Raw genomic sequence first — 14,667 nt, forward strand, 5'->3', positions numbered from 1 at the left:
GTATCTGCTCAGCCAGTTGGGACATTTTGCTAATGCTAATACCACTCTAAACTGTACAGTACTACAATATCATACTTCGAAGCACTCGTACTGACAGTATAAACAGTTCCTTACCTTTATCTGCCAGCAGCATGGCATTTAATATTTGTACTGTTAATTGTCAGTTCATAATGACTGCTTTGAAGCAGAACATGAAAATCAGCATAAACAAAATCGCCCGAACTAGACGATCAGTTTCAAACATTGTTACATATGCAGCAGCTGTGCCAGTTCTTGATCGTATGCATATTCAACAGTTGGTATTCTTGCAGCCATACATTGTTACATGTTCAGCTACTGCCACTATTTATGATATATATGCATATTCAACAGATGGTAGTTTTGCAGCCATACATTGTTACATTTGCATCAGCAGCTGCTGCAATGTTTATCTTATTCATATTCAGCCTTTATGGTGTTCGTGCGGCAATATATGCAGTGTGTCTCATGTTGCTTTCATGTTATTATTCAACCTCTAGATGGACTTCATATATATATGTATCAAAACATGTCAAGGCTTTCTTCTACATATAAAATCATGTAATATAAATTAACTTAGTAGTCTCCACCTAGTCCTTTCAACACTGTCCTAAGTTTCATTGATGAGTCATACATGTGTGTACTCTCTCATGTAAATATGGTGAGCCTATCAGTGATAGCTCATGTATATAGATGCCTCGTGTTAGATATGCTGGTGGCTCGATGGTTCTTCAAAACTACATTGTATTATAGTGTACATATATGGCATAGCTAGTTTAAGTATGCAATTGAGATACATGTTTTCTGACAGTCTGTTAGACTTTGCTTATCGCTGTGTTATTTCAGTTTTGACCCGTTCCTCTTTTTAAGGGGCTATCAAGTTCCTATAAACTACTTTTAATGGTGAGTCGGTCTATATAAAGATGTAAGGATAAAATAAAAGAACGAAAAACAAAAAGAGCCAATGATAATGTCTTTAAATATATCGTATGATCCATTATAAACCAATCATATATTTTTTATTATTGAGTGAGGGGGGGGGGATGATTTTGATACATTTTTTTATTCTATATCAATTAATGTAGCTCATTATAAATGATGAAGGTCATAAGTTCTTATAGCCAAATATTATTTCAAATAATGAAGTAGCAAAAAAGTCAATTTTTTTTCAAAACGTGTACATGTTTTTACTATATATGGTATAGGAAAGAGTCTAGGAGATAAAATGTTGAGGATAGTCAGATCAAAATTGTTACATTATTATTGATGAACTTTACTTGCTACCAAAAAAAAATATCTGACTGTGTCACTAATTATCTGTATACGGTATATTAGAATCTCTTGTAAAGTGAGGTACTGTAGGTTTGATATAATTTCCAACCAAAGGCAAAATCATCGATTAAGAAGCAGTGTCTGGAACCTTTGAACATTTTGATAGGAACTAATTTTTAGAAGCTTCTGGTGTCTGCGATTATAGCTTCGGTCTGCTTTAAAATGCTGGTGGGTTCGACTTAGGAATTATCATTTCTTTTGTACATCTTCAGTGCATTAATTTGATTGGTTAAAAACTTAAAATGGTATTGGCATTAATTATTTTTAATTAGGTTACTAATTGTACATGTCTGTTAAAGGTGTCGTGACCTTGTTAGTCATAAAAGTGACCTTACATTAAGAATTAAAAATCCTTTCTTCAGCTCATTTCATGTAAGCCATGCCGATTACTTGTGTGTCGATAGGTAGACGGCCTGTATATCTGTCAGTCATATTCTGTGTTTACACACAGCAGACATACCACACATGATGTCAAGGAATGTGCAGTACCATGTCAAAACACCCTAGCAGAGTATGATGTTGTTGGTGTTGTAGCTGAGTGTTAATAGACCATGGGGGATGTCATTAAAGCTAGCTGCTACAAATTTGAATTATGAGACGTAGAGACACTGTTTTATAATATGTGTGGTTCCTTGCTGGGTTATAATAATGGCAATGATATAAAGGAATATGAATTGTTACAGTTTTAATGAGGTTTCAAATATTTATGATATTTCATTGACAGCGGTATGGAGGGACAGTCTGTTATGCACAATGAGTGTTTGATGTATCACAGATATGGATATGATCTTAATGAGTAAATCTTTAAAGGCATCGCAGCTTTCATGAATGTAAATAACCGATGATAAGTTTGCTGATCTTGGCTCTTGTCGGTCCTTCACACAACATTAAAGGCATTGAAGACTCGCCCCAAACCGCGTGCGGCCATCTGAAAAAGTTACCTTTCTGTGGCTTGCAAGTGACGTTTTGTTTGTGTCGCTACAAAATGCAGACAGTAATGAAATGTGATACCTTGTTATCTTTAGCTGGACCTGAGATGTCCATCGCTGTATCGTTTGTACACTGTGCTGTGGGTATTGACCGCAGCTCTATGTACTGACTCTACACTAGTGTCTAATTACCGACAGTAGCAAGCTGTGTGTGTATTTTCTGGGGTCGATGGTGGTGTTTAACACTTCTGTTACACCTCATTCGAAAGTAGGTCAGATTACCGGCATTAGGCGTTTCTTTTTGCGTGAGTCTTCACACCCTTTAAAGTAATGACTTGGACAAAAGCCCACACTACAACGATTCTCCTCAATTATAGAGCACAGAATTTTGATTGGTAGTAGTAAATGTGAACGGTCGTGACGGTAAATGACAATTTGTGGTCTTAATCTACCCTTCTCATTCTACCCTTCCCATCTTTATCCCACCGTGGTGTTTTATACCTCACCCCCCAAATCCTACCCGACCGACCAACCAATGCGACCGTCTTCTTTCGCCTTAAATACTCATCCCAAATTCATATCAGCTGATTTAGTGGAAAGTTTTATTCATTAGTTTGACTACTCTGCCACTCCTTGAGTCTTTATTTCTAATAACATTTTATTGGCTTTCTTCATACAAACATATTCAGAAATGGTTAATGTTTAATACGTATACACCAATTTCGTCCATTTACGCATGTAAATGGAGCATAAAATACCGTTTTTGATGCATGTTAAGGGTGTGAAAATTGTTGAAACTAGTTTACATTTCCGAAGTAAAGTTGGTATTCATGATAGTCGCTTCAAATACATTGCTGATTAAGGAAGGGATAGTTGATGGTTAAGTCGGGCAGCTATTCCATTGAATCGGAAAACTGCATATTAAATGATACATACTAACAAATTTGGATTGTAACCCGTAGACTTGACAGAACATACAGTTACACAATGATCACAATTAGATAACATCGTTTTTAGTAGAAACACACGTGCGGCAAGTATATGTTTGTATTACATGATAGCAACATTTCCATGATCACGAAATTTGCATGATCCCAGCATTTGCATGATCACAACATTCATTATTTTTTTTGTAAATTGATGATTTGCTGCAGTCGCAGTAAACATTAGTTGTTCTAGAAATGATAATCAATAGGCATGGTACCCCTTCCTTCCTCCTTTACTCTGTCCCCTCTCATACTCAATTGGTCGTCAAAACTTGTTCTATATATGGGTGAGAGTGATAAATTGTATGTATATGTAGTTACAACAATGTTATAGAATGTTCTCATTATCTGTCTGTAAAGCTGTAACCGCCATACCAAACCAAATATTCAAACCATATGTACATAGGACTCACCAGGTATTACACTTGCACTCTTGTCACAGATGACGTACTTCCCGATTCAAAATTCTATCTGCCCTACCCTCCATACCTTCCATACCTGCCTCCCTCCATCCTCCTTATTCCCTTTCATTTTCCTTACAGCCGCACCGTAAATTTGTGACCTCTGCAGCCAGCATGGATTCTCTTCTTATGTCGCATAAATTCTTTCTTTTTTCGTCACTTTTTTCCTACTTCATTTTCTCCTTCTTCCTTTGTTCTTCATTTGGTCGCTAGCTCGATAAATTTTCCTTGTTTTTCTAGTGTCCTGTTTATAGTATTCTACATTTTTATTGTAATCATGTATAGACAAAATGAAATGAAATGAAATGAAATGTGTTTCATGTAGTGCTTCCCCACCACCGTTCACTTGACAATTGGAAGATATTCTTTAAAATACAAGTGAAAGAGATTATCATTGAAATTTGCCTGAATTATGATCAACTACAATTATGAACAACTAATATTTTTTTTCTTCATATTTTGACTCTATCGTGTATGTTGTTTCAACCTACAGGAGATGACAAAACTCTCCCTATAGTTCTTTCTTGTGTTGGCTTCCTCGTCCTGGCAGTTGTAGTGTGCGTAACATATTATGTGTACCGCTACTACAAGAAGAAAAAAACAAAGTAAGTTTACATTCCTAATTACGTGTGTTGAAATTTCCGATTTCGGAAAAGTAAAAATGTATGCGATTATAATAGAAAAATGGTTAATATGACCAAGGAGGTAAATATGTGCAAATGTGGAAAGTAAAAGAAGTTTACCCTATACCATCTCATGCATATTCAGAGAATGATCAAGTGACATCAAAATTAAAAAGAAGAAGAAAGGGAGACATTTTGGTCTGTGGTTGCTACAGTACTTGACATTTCATGTTATTGTAAAACTTGCTCTACAACAGTAGTAACTTGTTTGTTCTCATTTTTGTATAAAAAATTATAAAATGTGGGTCAATTATGTAATTTGTGATTTTTCAGTGATTTGTATGACTTTTGGGATATTATGTTCATCCTTTGTCTTGAATTGGCCTGATTTGGGAAAGATAAATCTTTTTCAATATTCCACGTTTACAAGTGACTTTGACCTGTGTATTCATAATGCAAAGTTATGTCTACTTCTAACAGTGTGATGTGAGGTGTTTTTTTTAAGTCATTATTGAAAATAAACATTTTCTATTTCACATTTATTATTTCTCCAAGTGTAACTAAATCTTGTTTTTATGTTATTCCATGATGTCACTATAAAAGTAGTCGTTTGTGGATTCAGATACCAAAATGACATATTCCCCACTTTAGTAGTTAAGGTGCAAAACTGTGAGTCCTAGAAGGCTAGATGTACAAATATTTTCTTGCAACCCAAAATTACCATTTAGATTTTAATTGAGTTACCAGTTAAGTCACTCGGTAACAGTTTCTGCAAGTCGGCTAGGTTAAGGTATAGGTGCTATATAGAACTATTCTACTGTCAAAGTGCTTAAGGGCCAACAAAATTTGCTGGATATGCTAGGATGGCCACACCTTCATATAAGTACTTAAAACACATTTTAACACATTGCGTGATATTCATATGAATGCTGTTACAATCGGTGTCTGTTAGGGTTAAGGTTTCCAAACTACTAGCTGCGTGATAATCAAACAATGTTACGATGGGGCCATTCAGCCATTCCCAAAAATCTACAGAGGGCGTTGTCGTTAAAGGCCTATCTCCATGAAACTTGAAACAAGCTGCATCTGATTTGCAGCTCATCATGGTTGATCAGTAGTAGTATAATAATATTGTAAAATATTGTTAGTAATTATGGAAGATGATATCTTTTGAAACAAAGTTTCAAGTCAATTAAACTAACCGTTTGAAGCACGTACCATACCTTGTGTTTACCAAAGCACTTCTCTTGGTTCGACCAGACTGCACAATAAGTGGAACATTGCACTACAGTCAGTCAACCAGCACCTCTGTGCCCAAGTTCTTCCTGTTCATGTTGGCATGCTTGCAAGCTCTTTCATGCGATCATGTTACTTGGATTCAAATATCTGTAAATAGTACGAAGCGCGTTAGGTCTTCCGATATGAAAGTGCCCTCAATAGAAATATCAGAGAGCTTCATCGTTGGAAATATTCACAATTTTACAGGGTTTTTAATATTGACTGAATAAGGTTCCATTTGTTGAATCTTGTAATTAAATGTCAATTAAAGCTTTTTTTTTCTTTGGCTTCACTTTATAGTTTGATATTCATTGTGAAGAAGTGAGAACTTATTATTCAACAACCCATGATTAGGTAGCTTTAAGTTGGTGGAACATGTTTACGTGTGCGGAGGAATTACATTGTAAAAATAACCAGTGCCCTGCTATAATAGACTAAATGTTACTAATGTTATTTTTATTATTTATTCTGTGTGAGTGTATGTGTGGATCCAATGAATTGTCTAAAAGTAACAAATTTTAGTACAAATTAACTACTGTAAACATTCCCTAATGGGTTCACTCAGTGCTTATTTTTTTTAATTTTTAATCTTATTATGTTCTTAGGGGCTTGGGGGGGCAGGCATGGGGAAGCAAAAGAATTATCCCCTTCAATGGTTTGTTTCTGGGGAGCCCTCGCCATTTTACTGTCCTTTCTTTCAACTTGTTTCTCTTCAGCAGGCCGAACCCTGAACTACCTATGAATAATACTGCAGAGTAAGCTAGCCATTATTGAATTAAATATCTCTTGCCTTCATAGTTGCATGCATAATTTCTCATTAAAAGAAAAAAAAAAACATTCATTTGCATGAGAAGCATATTTTCATTTGCTATTTAAATGCAATGATCACTCTGAGAAAGAGAGAAGATTTTAAGCAGGCGATGCCAGTTGGGTAGCACCAGATTTGGACAGAGCGCATTTTATTTGAGGGAGGGGAGAGGTGGTTGGGGGGTTGTTTTTGCATTCGATATATAGTCTAGTTAGACTAGTTTCACCACAAATTGCAGTGTACACCTAATTCTTGTCTGGTGGTGTGGTATATCAGGAATTAGAAGCCAAGATCTGTGTCCCTGAATCTTTTCATACATGACTTTTCAGACATCACGTCCAATTCTGGTCTACTTTTTGGAAATTTCCCAGTTACTACAGGCTCCTTCAACACTAAGAGCAAGACTGATACATTTACACTACTTTTATTACGCCGACACAATTAACTTTCATTTTTGCGCCAAAAACCTTTCTTGAGTTTGCCAGAGTTGGTATCTGCCTGATCAGAAGAGCAAACAGGAATTTGTGGGAGAAGGGGAGGGGAGGGAGAGAAAATGGGGGGTAGGATGCTTGCCACACCCTTCCATTTTATCAGGTTTCATGGACAACCAACTCTGCTGATGTTTGAACAACCACGACAGAAAAAAAGAAATTCGAGCAGACTTCCCTTTATAAAACAATTGTGTGCTTCAATAGTATTGAGAGGGCATATAATTTACAAAAGTATGGGAACTCAAGCAAATTCGTAGTGGTGCAACTCATGGGACATTTTAATCGCAACATGTTAATCTAACAAAGTGTCGAATCATAGCTCAGTTGATATGGAAAGTTGTCTCTGGTTGCTATGGTGATTCATTAGCCTTCTTTGTCTCTCGCCGAAAAATTGTTGAGAAACAAGGAAACATGTGAAGATAAGCAGTCGTTAATAATAATTGGGTTGAAGCCAATAAGGAACCTAATTAGAGGATGTTTACAGCCAACCCGGGAGGGAGGGCTTTCTTACATTGGCCAGAATGTCAGATTGCTCACTAAATATTGTGGGTTCGTTTAGCGTGAGAGCTGTATAGTTATAATAATAATTACTCTACCCTAACTGAAGCTCTCTACCTATGGTATGCCAGTAGATCATTTTTTATGAGTTATGTAAACAAGGAAACCAAGACTGGCATCCGAATGAATTTGAGCATAATAATATTTGTACTGGTGGGTAAGGAAATGACAGGTAGGGCTGCATGTGAAGAATCTTTTAAAACATAAATGTGAAAACATCCTAAAGAAATTTCACTGCGTTTTCAATCATCGCCACTAATCATTATACCAAGAAAAACAAAGGACACGCAATTAGAATATAGAGTCCGATTCCAACACAAGAATAAGCTGTTCAAATCAGAGAAGAACAAAAAAAAAGAAGAAGGCCTAGAATCTTGTTAAGTTGTAGTACAATATATATCAAATTCTGTAATTGTGTAGTCTAAAAGGAGAGCTGGCTATACTAGGGTTGAAAATAATTAAAGCTTGTTTCAAATCAACCTTTATATATATACTGTCCAAAGATTGATAGGCCTAGTTATCTACTGTAGTTAACTGAAAACAGGGCTTTGATTTGAACACTGTGTGTTTGTGCACTGTATACATATAAAGAGTTGCACTTAATGCAAGCAATGTACAATGTGCTACTGTGCTCTCTACTTTACAATGAACATGAGAAGTTCTCAATTAATGTCCTACATGAGCTGGGCCAGAGAGAAACAGTTCACTGCATTTTCATGTTTGTTTTGTTGAGGTTTTATCATGTCTGTCATCTGTGATAGATTATAGAAAAAGCATTTATGGGTGTACTGTATTGGAGCTCTAGTATGGATAGCTCCTGTATCTATACTGTAGCATGTATGGGTATAGTGCAGGTATATGGCAAGCCGTGTGGGACAAACACCGCATAATATATCCGCGTATTAATTTGAATATATACGCGTATTAATTCGAAAATATATGTGTTGTACATGTGTAAAGTTCCGCTTTATGAAACGATCTCGCGAGCCCGCCAAAACATTTATCGTTGGTATATGTACACAGCAAGAGCGGAATTGTTTTTTCGTGTATATTCTAATTAATCCGTGCATATATTGGATTTAATCTCGATATGTATTTTATTTAATACGTGTATATTTTCGAATTAATACGTGTATATATTCGAATTATTACGTGGATATATTCGAATTAATACGTGGATATATTTACACCATATGATTGGCTCATAATATATACGCATATATATTCCAATTAATACGCGTATAAATTCCAATTAATACGCGGATATATTATGCAGTGTTTGTCCCACATGGCTTGCCATACAGGTAGATATTGACTGTACATAGCATGTATGGGTATAGTGCAGGTATATATTTTTATATACTATAGCACATCCATGGGTATACAGTGGTGCAGGTAGAGAATATACTACAGCATGTATGCATGGCTATAGTGCAGGTTGATGTAGATATACTGTAGCATGTGTTGGTATACAGTACTGTAGGGAGAGCTGTATATCATGTAATGGGTACCTGGTGCTGGGTTGTCAGTTTTTATTTTTTTTTATTGATTTGCCAATTTCCAGCAAGTTTACACAATTTAACATGTAACATACAGTAAAAATACATAATGTAAGGTTTTAATTGATCAAACTATGACATCCTTCTACGTAATTTGTTTAACTTTAACATCTAGACTGAATGTGACAGTGTGAGTTTCTACAAAAATTTCATATCAAGACCTTTTCTGATATTCAAGTTTCATTGATTTCGACAACAGAGAAGAGGAGCCTATCGATTCAAATTCTCTTCGCCCTGTTCGATTCAAATTCTCTTTGCCTTATTCTTACATTATTTGACACTAAACTTTGCATGCAACCACCAGATAGACTCCATCATTACCACAGTAATAGTGCTAATTAACAACTAACGAGCAAACTTGACCAAAATCAGTACAAAAAGCAGCTTAAAATTATTGATTAAATGAGTCATTCAAATGTAGTTAAAATTATTATAAATGTTAACAGAATGAGCAGGAACAGGATGGGTAAAGGGAAATGTGTCCATTGAGGCGATAAATATGTTGATGTGTGTACTATTGTGATGTAGTTTAATTAGACTTACACTAAGATTTAAGCAATAATCCGTTGACTGTTTGTTTGAGTTAACAACAAACAAGCTCAAAAAAGACAAAACAAAGCAGCCAGTACTAGAACTCTTGCTGTGACTCCATTGTCTTGAAAAGTTCATGGCTTACTTTAAAAAGATTGTTTTTCTTATCAAGGATTTTGAGTTAGACAGTCCCAGCTCCCCCATACATGGTGCAATATGCAGTTTCATTACAGTACTGTAGCTTGACAATTCAAGTTTGAGGTAAAAAGCTTTTTTTCTGTTAAGTTATCTCTGTTGCTTAAAAAGATCTTGAATAGTATTGAAACAAAGTCAATATCTAATATTTTTCAAGTTTTAAGTGTGCGATTATGGGGAGAAGACAGGTGACCTCCATCGTCGTCACTTGTTAATATCAAAACCCGGTCACTTTTGGAAAGTCATCTGTGAAATAGCTTTTTGATTTCAAGTTCAAATACTTCAAATATTCCATTCGGAATGGACATTTTAAGGGAGAGTGTAATTTATAATTTATTAAACGTTGGTATCTATACCATTATTTACAATAGTTACCATTTTGAATCAATTGCTGAATGCTGAAAGTTTTAAGGAAGGTATGAAGCCATCTGAATGGCATTAATTACATATTGTAGGTAATTAGCAGTAGCTATTAATGCACTGTGCTACTTAGTAGAACAACACAAAACAAAGCAAAAGGGACATAGTCATTGGATGTAGATTTCCTGCAGGGCTTCTCAAGTTACTTTTTAGTTGTGATGCTTTGCGTATATTGTGTGGATGTGTGCGTGCGTGTGTACGTGTATGTATGTGACACCCTAGCTTGGAAACAAGGTATCTCAAGAAGGAAATATACTGTATTTATTGACGTCATACTTTTGTTTATACGTTGGTCAGGGTCAGTAGATGATGCCTATTGTTTGTGGTGAGGCTGTTATGCAATTAATGAGTGGACGGTTCTTTACGTAAAATTTGTAAAATATCTCTTCAACCGTATGTCTGATTTACAGTAGATATAATGGAAAAAGTAATTTAAGTACATAGTATGTACATGTTCTTTGCATCAACAACTTTGACCTCATTAATATTTATGTATGTTTAGACATAGGAACCACTAAAGTTTTCATTTCCTGATTGTTTCACGTTAGTAATTACCTCTTTACAGATTTGGAAATAGATTTATATTTACAGAAGCAATTATAAGTGGTTAGTTCCTATCCCTGAAGTGTTTATCTTTCATGGTAATGAGAGATGGAATGAGGGCAAACCACAGTATTTGAATTTAACTTTGTGTGTCATTTTAAAGAAAGCCAGTAGGTCCCTGTACCACCCACCCCTTTACCCCCCTCCCCCTCCCCTACCACTCATTTCTGCAACTATTCCTCTATCTGCTGTTAACAGCAGTTAATTTTTCATTTTCTGTCCCAACATAAGGGCAATTAATTTTTCACCAGAAGTGCTCTAAAATGTCTCCATTTTTTCACTGTAGAAGAAAATGTCAATATTTTAAATAAATTAATAAAAGCTGGAAAAAGATAGATACTGTATATATATGCTCAACCATAGTTATCAGTTTTTGGCTCTGTTTATCCTCCTTTCTCCAGCTCTAACTGTTATGTACTGGTTATAAATTGTCATGTATTTCATGGCGAAATGCTATGTGAAATGGACACATTGCTACAAATATTGGCAACCTTTGAAATAACTGTTTTTGTTTATACAGAATCAATGGCTGTTTCCCTTTCTTGCTTGCGTCTTCAATCAAAGTGCATGAACCAGAAAAAAAGTGCATGTTTATCCGTGATTTGCTACCACCAAATTATTCGCTTACAGTTTTACCTTTATAGATACCCAGGGATGTGCCCACACTGGGCGGCTCCGCCCAGCACTAAAATTACCCCCCAGCACTGTCTTAAAAATTGTGAATCCTGCCCAACACTAATTTCATCTAAACTCCAGACTTTTCTAACATATTCATCTTAAATTGGGCCTAGCCTATGCCAAAATCATACAGACAAATAATGCATCAGTCATACGCATGCGAAAAAAACATAACTTATGGCTCTCAATGGGTCCCTTGTAAAATTTCTTTGAAACAAACTAATAACTTTTACCAGTTAGGTAATATATTTCACTATAAAAAAAATTAAAAAATGTAAATTGTTAGCAAAACTATTACTTGTGTATGTGCTTAAAAAGCTACATAAGTGCCGGCATTTGGCTTCTGAGCACCTTCAAAAATCGAAAAATTTCTGAAAGGGGAGGGGATACCCCCTCCCCCTTAAACCCCTGCCCCAGGACGGCGATCAATATACCCGGCACTCAGGAAATCCTGGGCACATCCCTGAATACATGTACGAAACATCCTGAAATTCTGGAGCAACGAGAAGAATAGAAAATAGAATAGTTTGGGAGGGCGGGCTAGAGGAAGGCTGGTAATAAGGAGGCAGGGGGAAAAGGACACTGGTTTTTAATCAAATACAAGGTTTTGTATCAATTTTTTTTCCTGTCCTTGATCAGCTGCCTTTCATTTGTATCCAATACCAGGTATTTTAATATTTAACTGACCAGTAGTCATTGATGGTCATCTTAGGCCTTGGTAGCCAAGAATGGGATATTCACTGGTATACTGTACATGTAGCAATGTATACTGGCAATATTAACTAGTACCATCACTGCCATGTAGTACCTTGGTTTTTCTTTCAAGTTGAAGATAATGAGCAGAAATTTACGCCAGGTGGTTACTAGGCAACCAAATGGTTTTGTCTAGGAAATTCTTTTGTTGCATTACAGCTGGACAAACTCTAAAATTTACTTTGATTCTTGTCTTCTGGAAAATATTTTCGGAAATCCCCTCATCTTTACTCCCTCAAATAAATCCTTTCTAATTTGCAGTGAGGGAGGTGATATATTTGCATTTTCAGTTGAATTTTTGTAGTTTTCGTGGTAATATTGATTTTTCAAATGGGTTGATTGCAATATTGAAGTTGACAACATCTTTGCAACATTCTGTGAATGTTGGCAGTGTTGTGATCTGCATTGGCATAGTAATAACTTAAAAAAAACAGAAAGTAATGTTTTGTCTTTTGTAAAAGACCATTTTGGTTTCGATAAAAGAGAAACGCATACAGTCATGATGGCGTGTGTGTGTGTGTGTGTATGTATCTATTTGTATCTGAGTGTATGCGTGTATGTGATGTCCAGCATGTAAACATGGTAACTCAAGATAGAGCAACACACTCTGAACATGTTTGGGCCTCAGAAACACTGAACGTTTGGTTTGTTTTGTTTTTTTAATATAATTTTTTTTTAATGTGTTCTGTCTTTTCTTTTACATGATTGTGCTAGAAGGGGAACAATCATAGCGAAGGTATGCAAAAGAAATGCATAAATTCATAAAATCGAATTCATAAATAAAATTTCTCATAGATGGTTTGGTGCATTGAATTTTGCAATGAAATGATGAATTTAAACTTCCAATTAATATGTTTTACAAGTGAAACAATGTATATAGGCATTACAGTTTTTTCTTTGAATTAATTGGGGTTAAAAATTAGTAGTTATAAAGAGGATCACTGCATGGATCTCTCAAGTTTGAGTGTACATTAGGATATCCTGTTTTGTGCGAAATATCACAGAATGAGTATGCAAAACATGTGGCATTTGTCGCAACGTAATCACTGCAAACATAAAATTAATTCAGCTTAACAAAAAGTGAAACTTTGTCCTTCCGAGTTCCAACCGTACGGTATAATGCATAGTGCAAGAACTAACAAGTGACAAGATGGAAAAAGTCTCGTCATAAAGATATATGCTACAATAGACTTTTGTTGTCTGTCAGCCAAAAGTGAAAATGGACAAAAAGAAACATTCCACAGGAAAAGTTACAATATTAATACAGGAAAAAAGAGGTACCTTAAATGGAAAGAAAAACATGATTTAACAGGCTGAAAACTTGTGGGATTGGTCTTTTGTTTTCAAAACCAATTCTATTCATTTTTTTTTTTGGGGGGGGGGTGTCAATTTGAGCATTGTTTACAAGTCATAGTGCTAGAAAATATGCTAGAGAGTCAAGCAATGGTCATGCATGATCAGATAATTCAACAAACACACTTGCATGGCGCTGCCATCTCCAGTGGATTTTGCCTCCAGATCACTGATACAATCAATTGTCTAATTGAATACTCTGAGAATACTCAACATCCGGGAATAATGCAGAATGTCAGTAGCTTCTGAAAAGAACTCCAAAAAGAATATTTAGTCTGCTTAGTATGCTGTATTGGCCCCAAATATGCTAGATATTCATATACAGTAAGGTGAATATATTTGGTCAAAATTTACTGTTTGTATAACAAACTTGGAGGAAATTTTCCTTACTGGGACATTCATTCATCTTGTGTGTTCCATAAAAAAATGTCTAAGAACAACTTGGAGAGTAAAAACCTCCAGGAAAGTACTTGTTGGAAACTTTTAGCAATTATAGCATGCTGTAATATGGGGGCCTATACTGCCTACCTTTAAATTTGTGGACAGTAATGATGGCTTTTAAGGAAGTAGCTGTTTACAAATAAGTCTATTGTTACTGTAACAGTATATATACCAGTTATAACCCTGCATTCTTTCTGAATGGATTCACTCACACCCACAAACAAAGCCTGTTTCTGTGTTAGGGAGTGACATGACACCACTATACATAGACATTTATCATTTACAGAAGATTTGTCTGGCTGTCACAGCTAAAAATTAAAGGAATTCATGTTATTCGATATATCCAAAACCTCTTTATATTGATTTCAAATTTGGTGAAAGTGTCATGAGTTCGAACAGGCGTGGCATGTACAGTATCATCAGTACACTATTGAACTGTGAGTCATTTTGTGTGAGGGTTCATGTGAGTTTGTGAAGTGTAATTTATACAAAATTTGAAGCAGTCTTGTTGTTGGAGGGGCAGTACAGGTAGCAGGGATATTCCATTTATTAGATAAGAATAGTCATATGTACACCAGTTTGTTGAAAACCCAATCTCAATACCTTGTTCCTAACTTTATCATATGATTGCTTTAACCATTTCGATTGGC

At 35.5% G+C, this 14,667-nt stretch overlaps 1 protein-coding gene across 21 annotated transcripts in view; it reads left to right on the plus strand.

Annotated features, from left to right (window-relative positions):
• Nucleotides 1-14,667, plus strand: part of LOC139980478 (uncharacterized) — a 54,525-nt gene that overhangs the window by 30,742 nt on the left and 9,116 nt on the right. For 12 of the 21 annotated variants that reach the window (XM_071992146.1, XM_071992138.1, XM_071992193.1 and 9 more), the window contains 2 exons: nt 4,220-4,331; nt 6,344-6,382. In XM_071992146.1, the coding sequence (XP_071848247.1) occupies nt 4,220-4,331; nt 6,344-6,382 (151 nt within the window). The remainder of the gene's footprint in view (nt 1-4,219; nt 4,332-6,343; nt 6,383-14,667) is intronic. The other 9 variants (XM_071992200.1, XM_071992175.1, XM_071992245.1 and 6 more) reach the window with 2 other exon arrangements.

This window comes from Apostichopus japonicus, chromosome 2, assembly GCF_037975245.1.
Source record: "Apostichopus japonicus isolate 1M-3 chromosome 2, ASM3797524v1, whole genome shotgun sequence".
NCBI lineage: Eukaryota > Metazoa > Echinodermata > Holothuroidea > Aspidochirotida > Stichopodidae > Apostichopus > Apostichopus japonicus.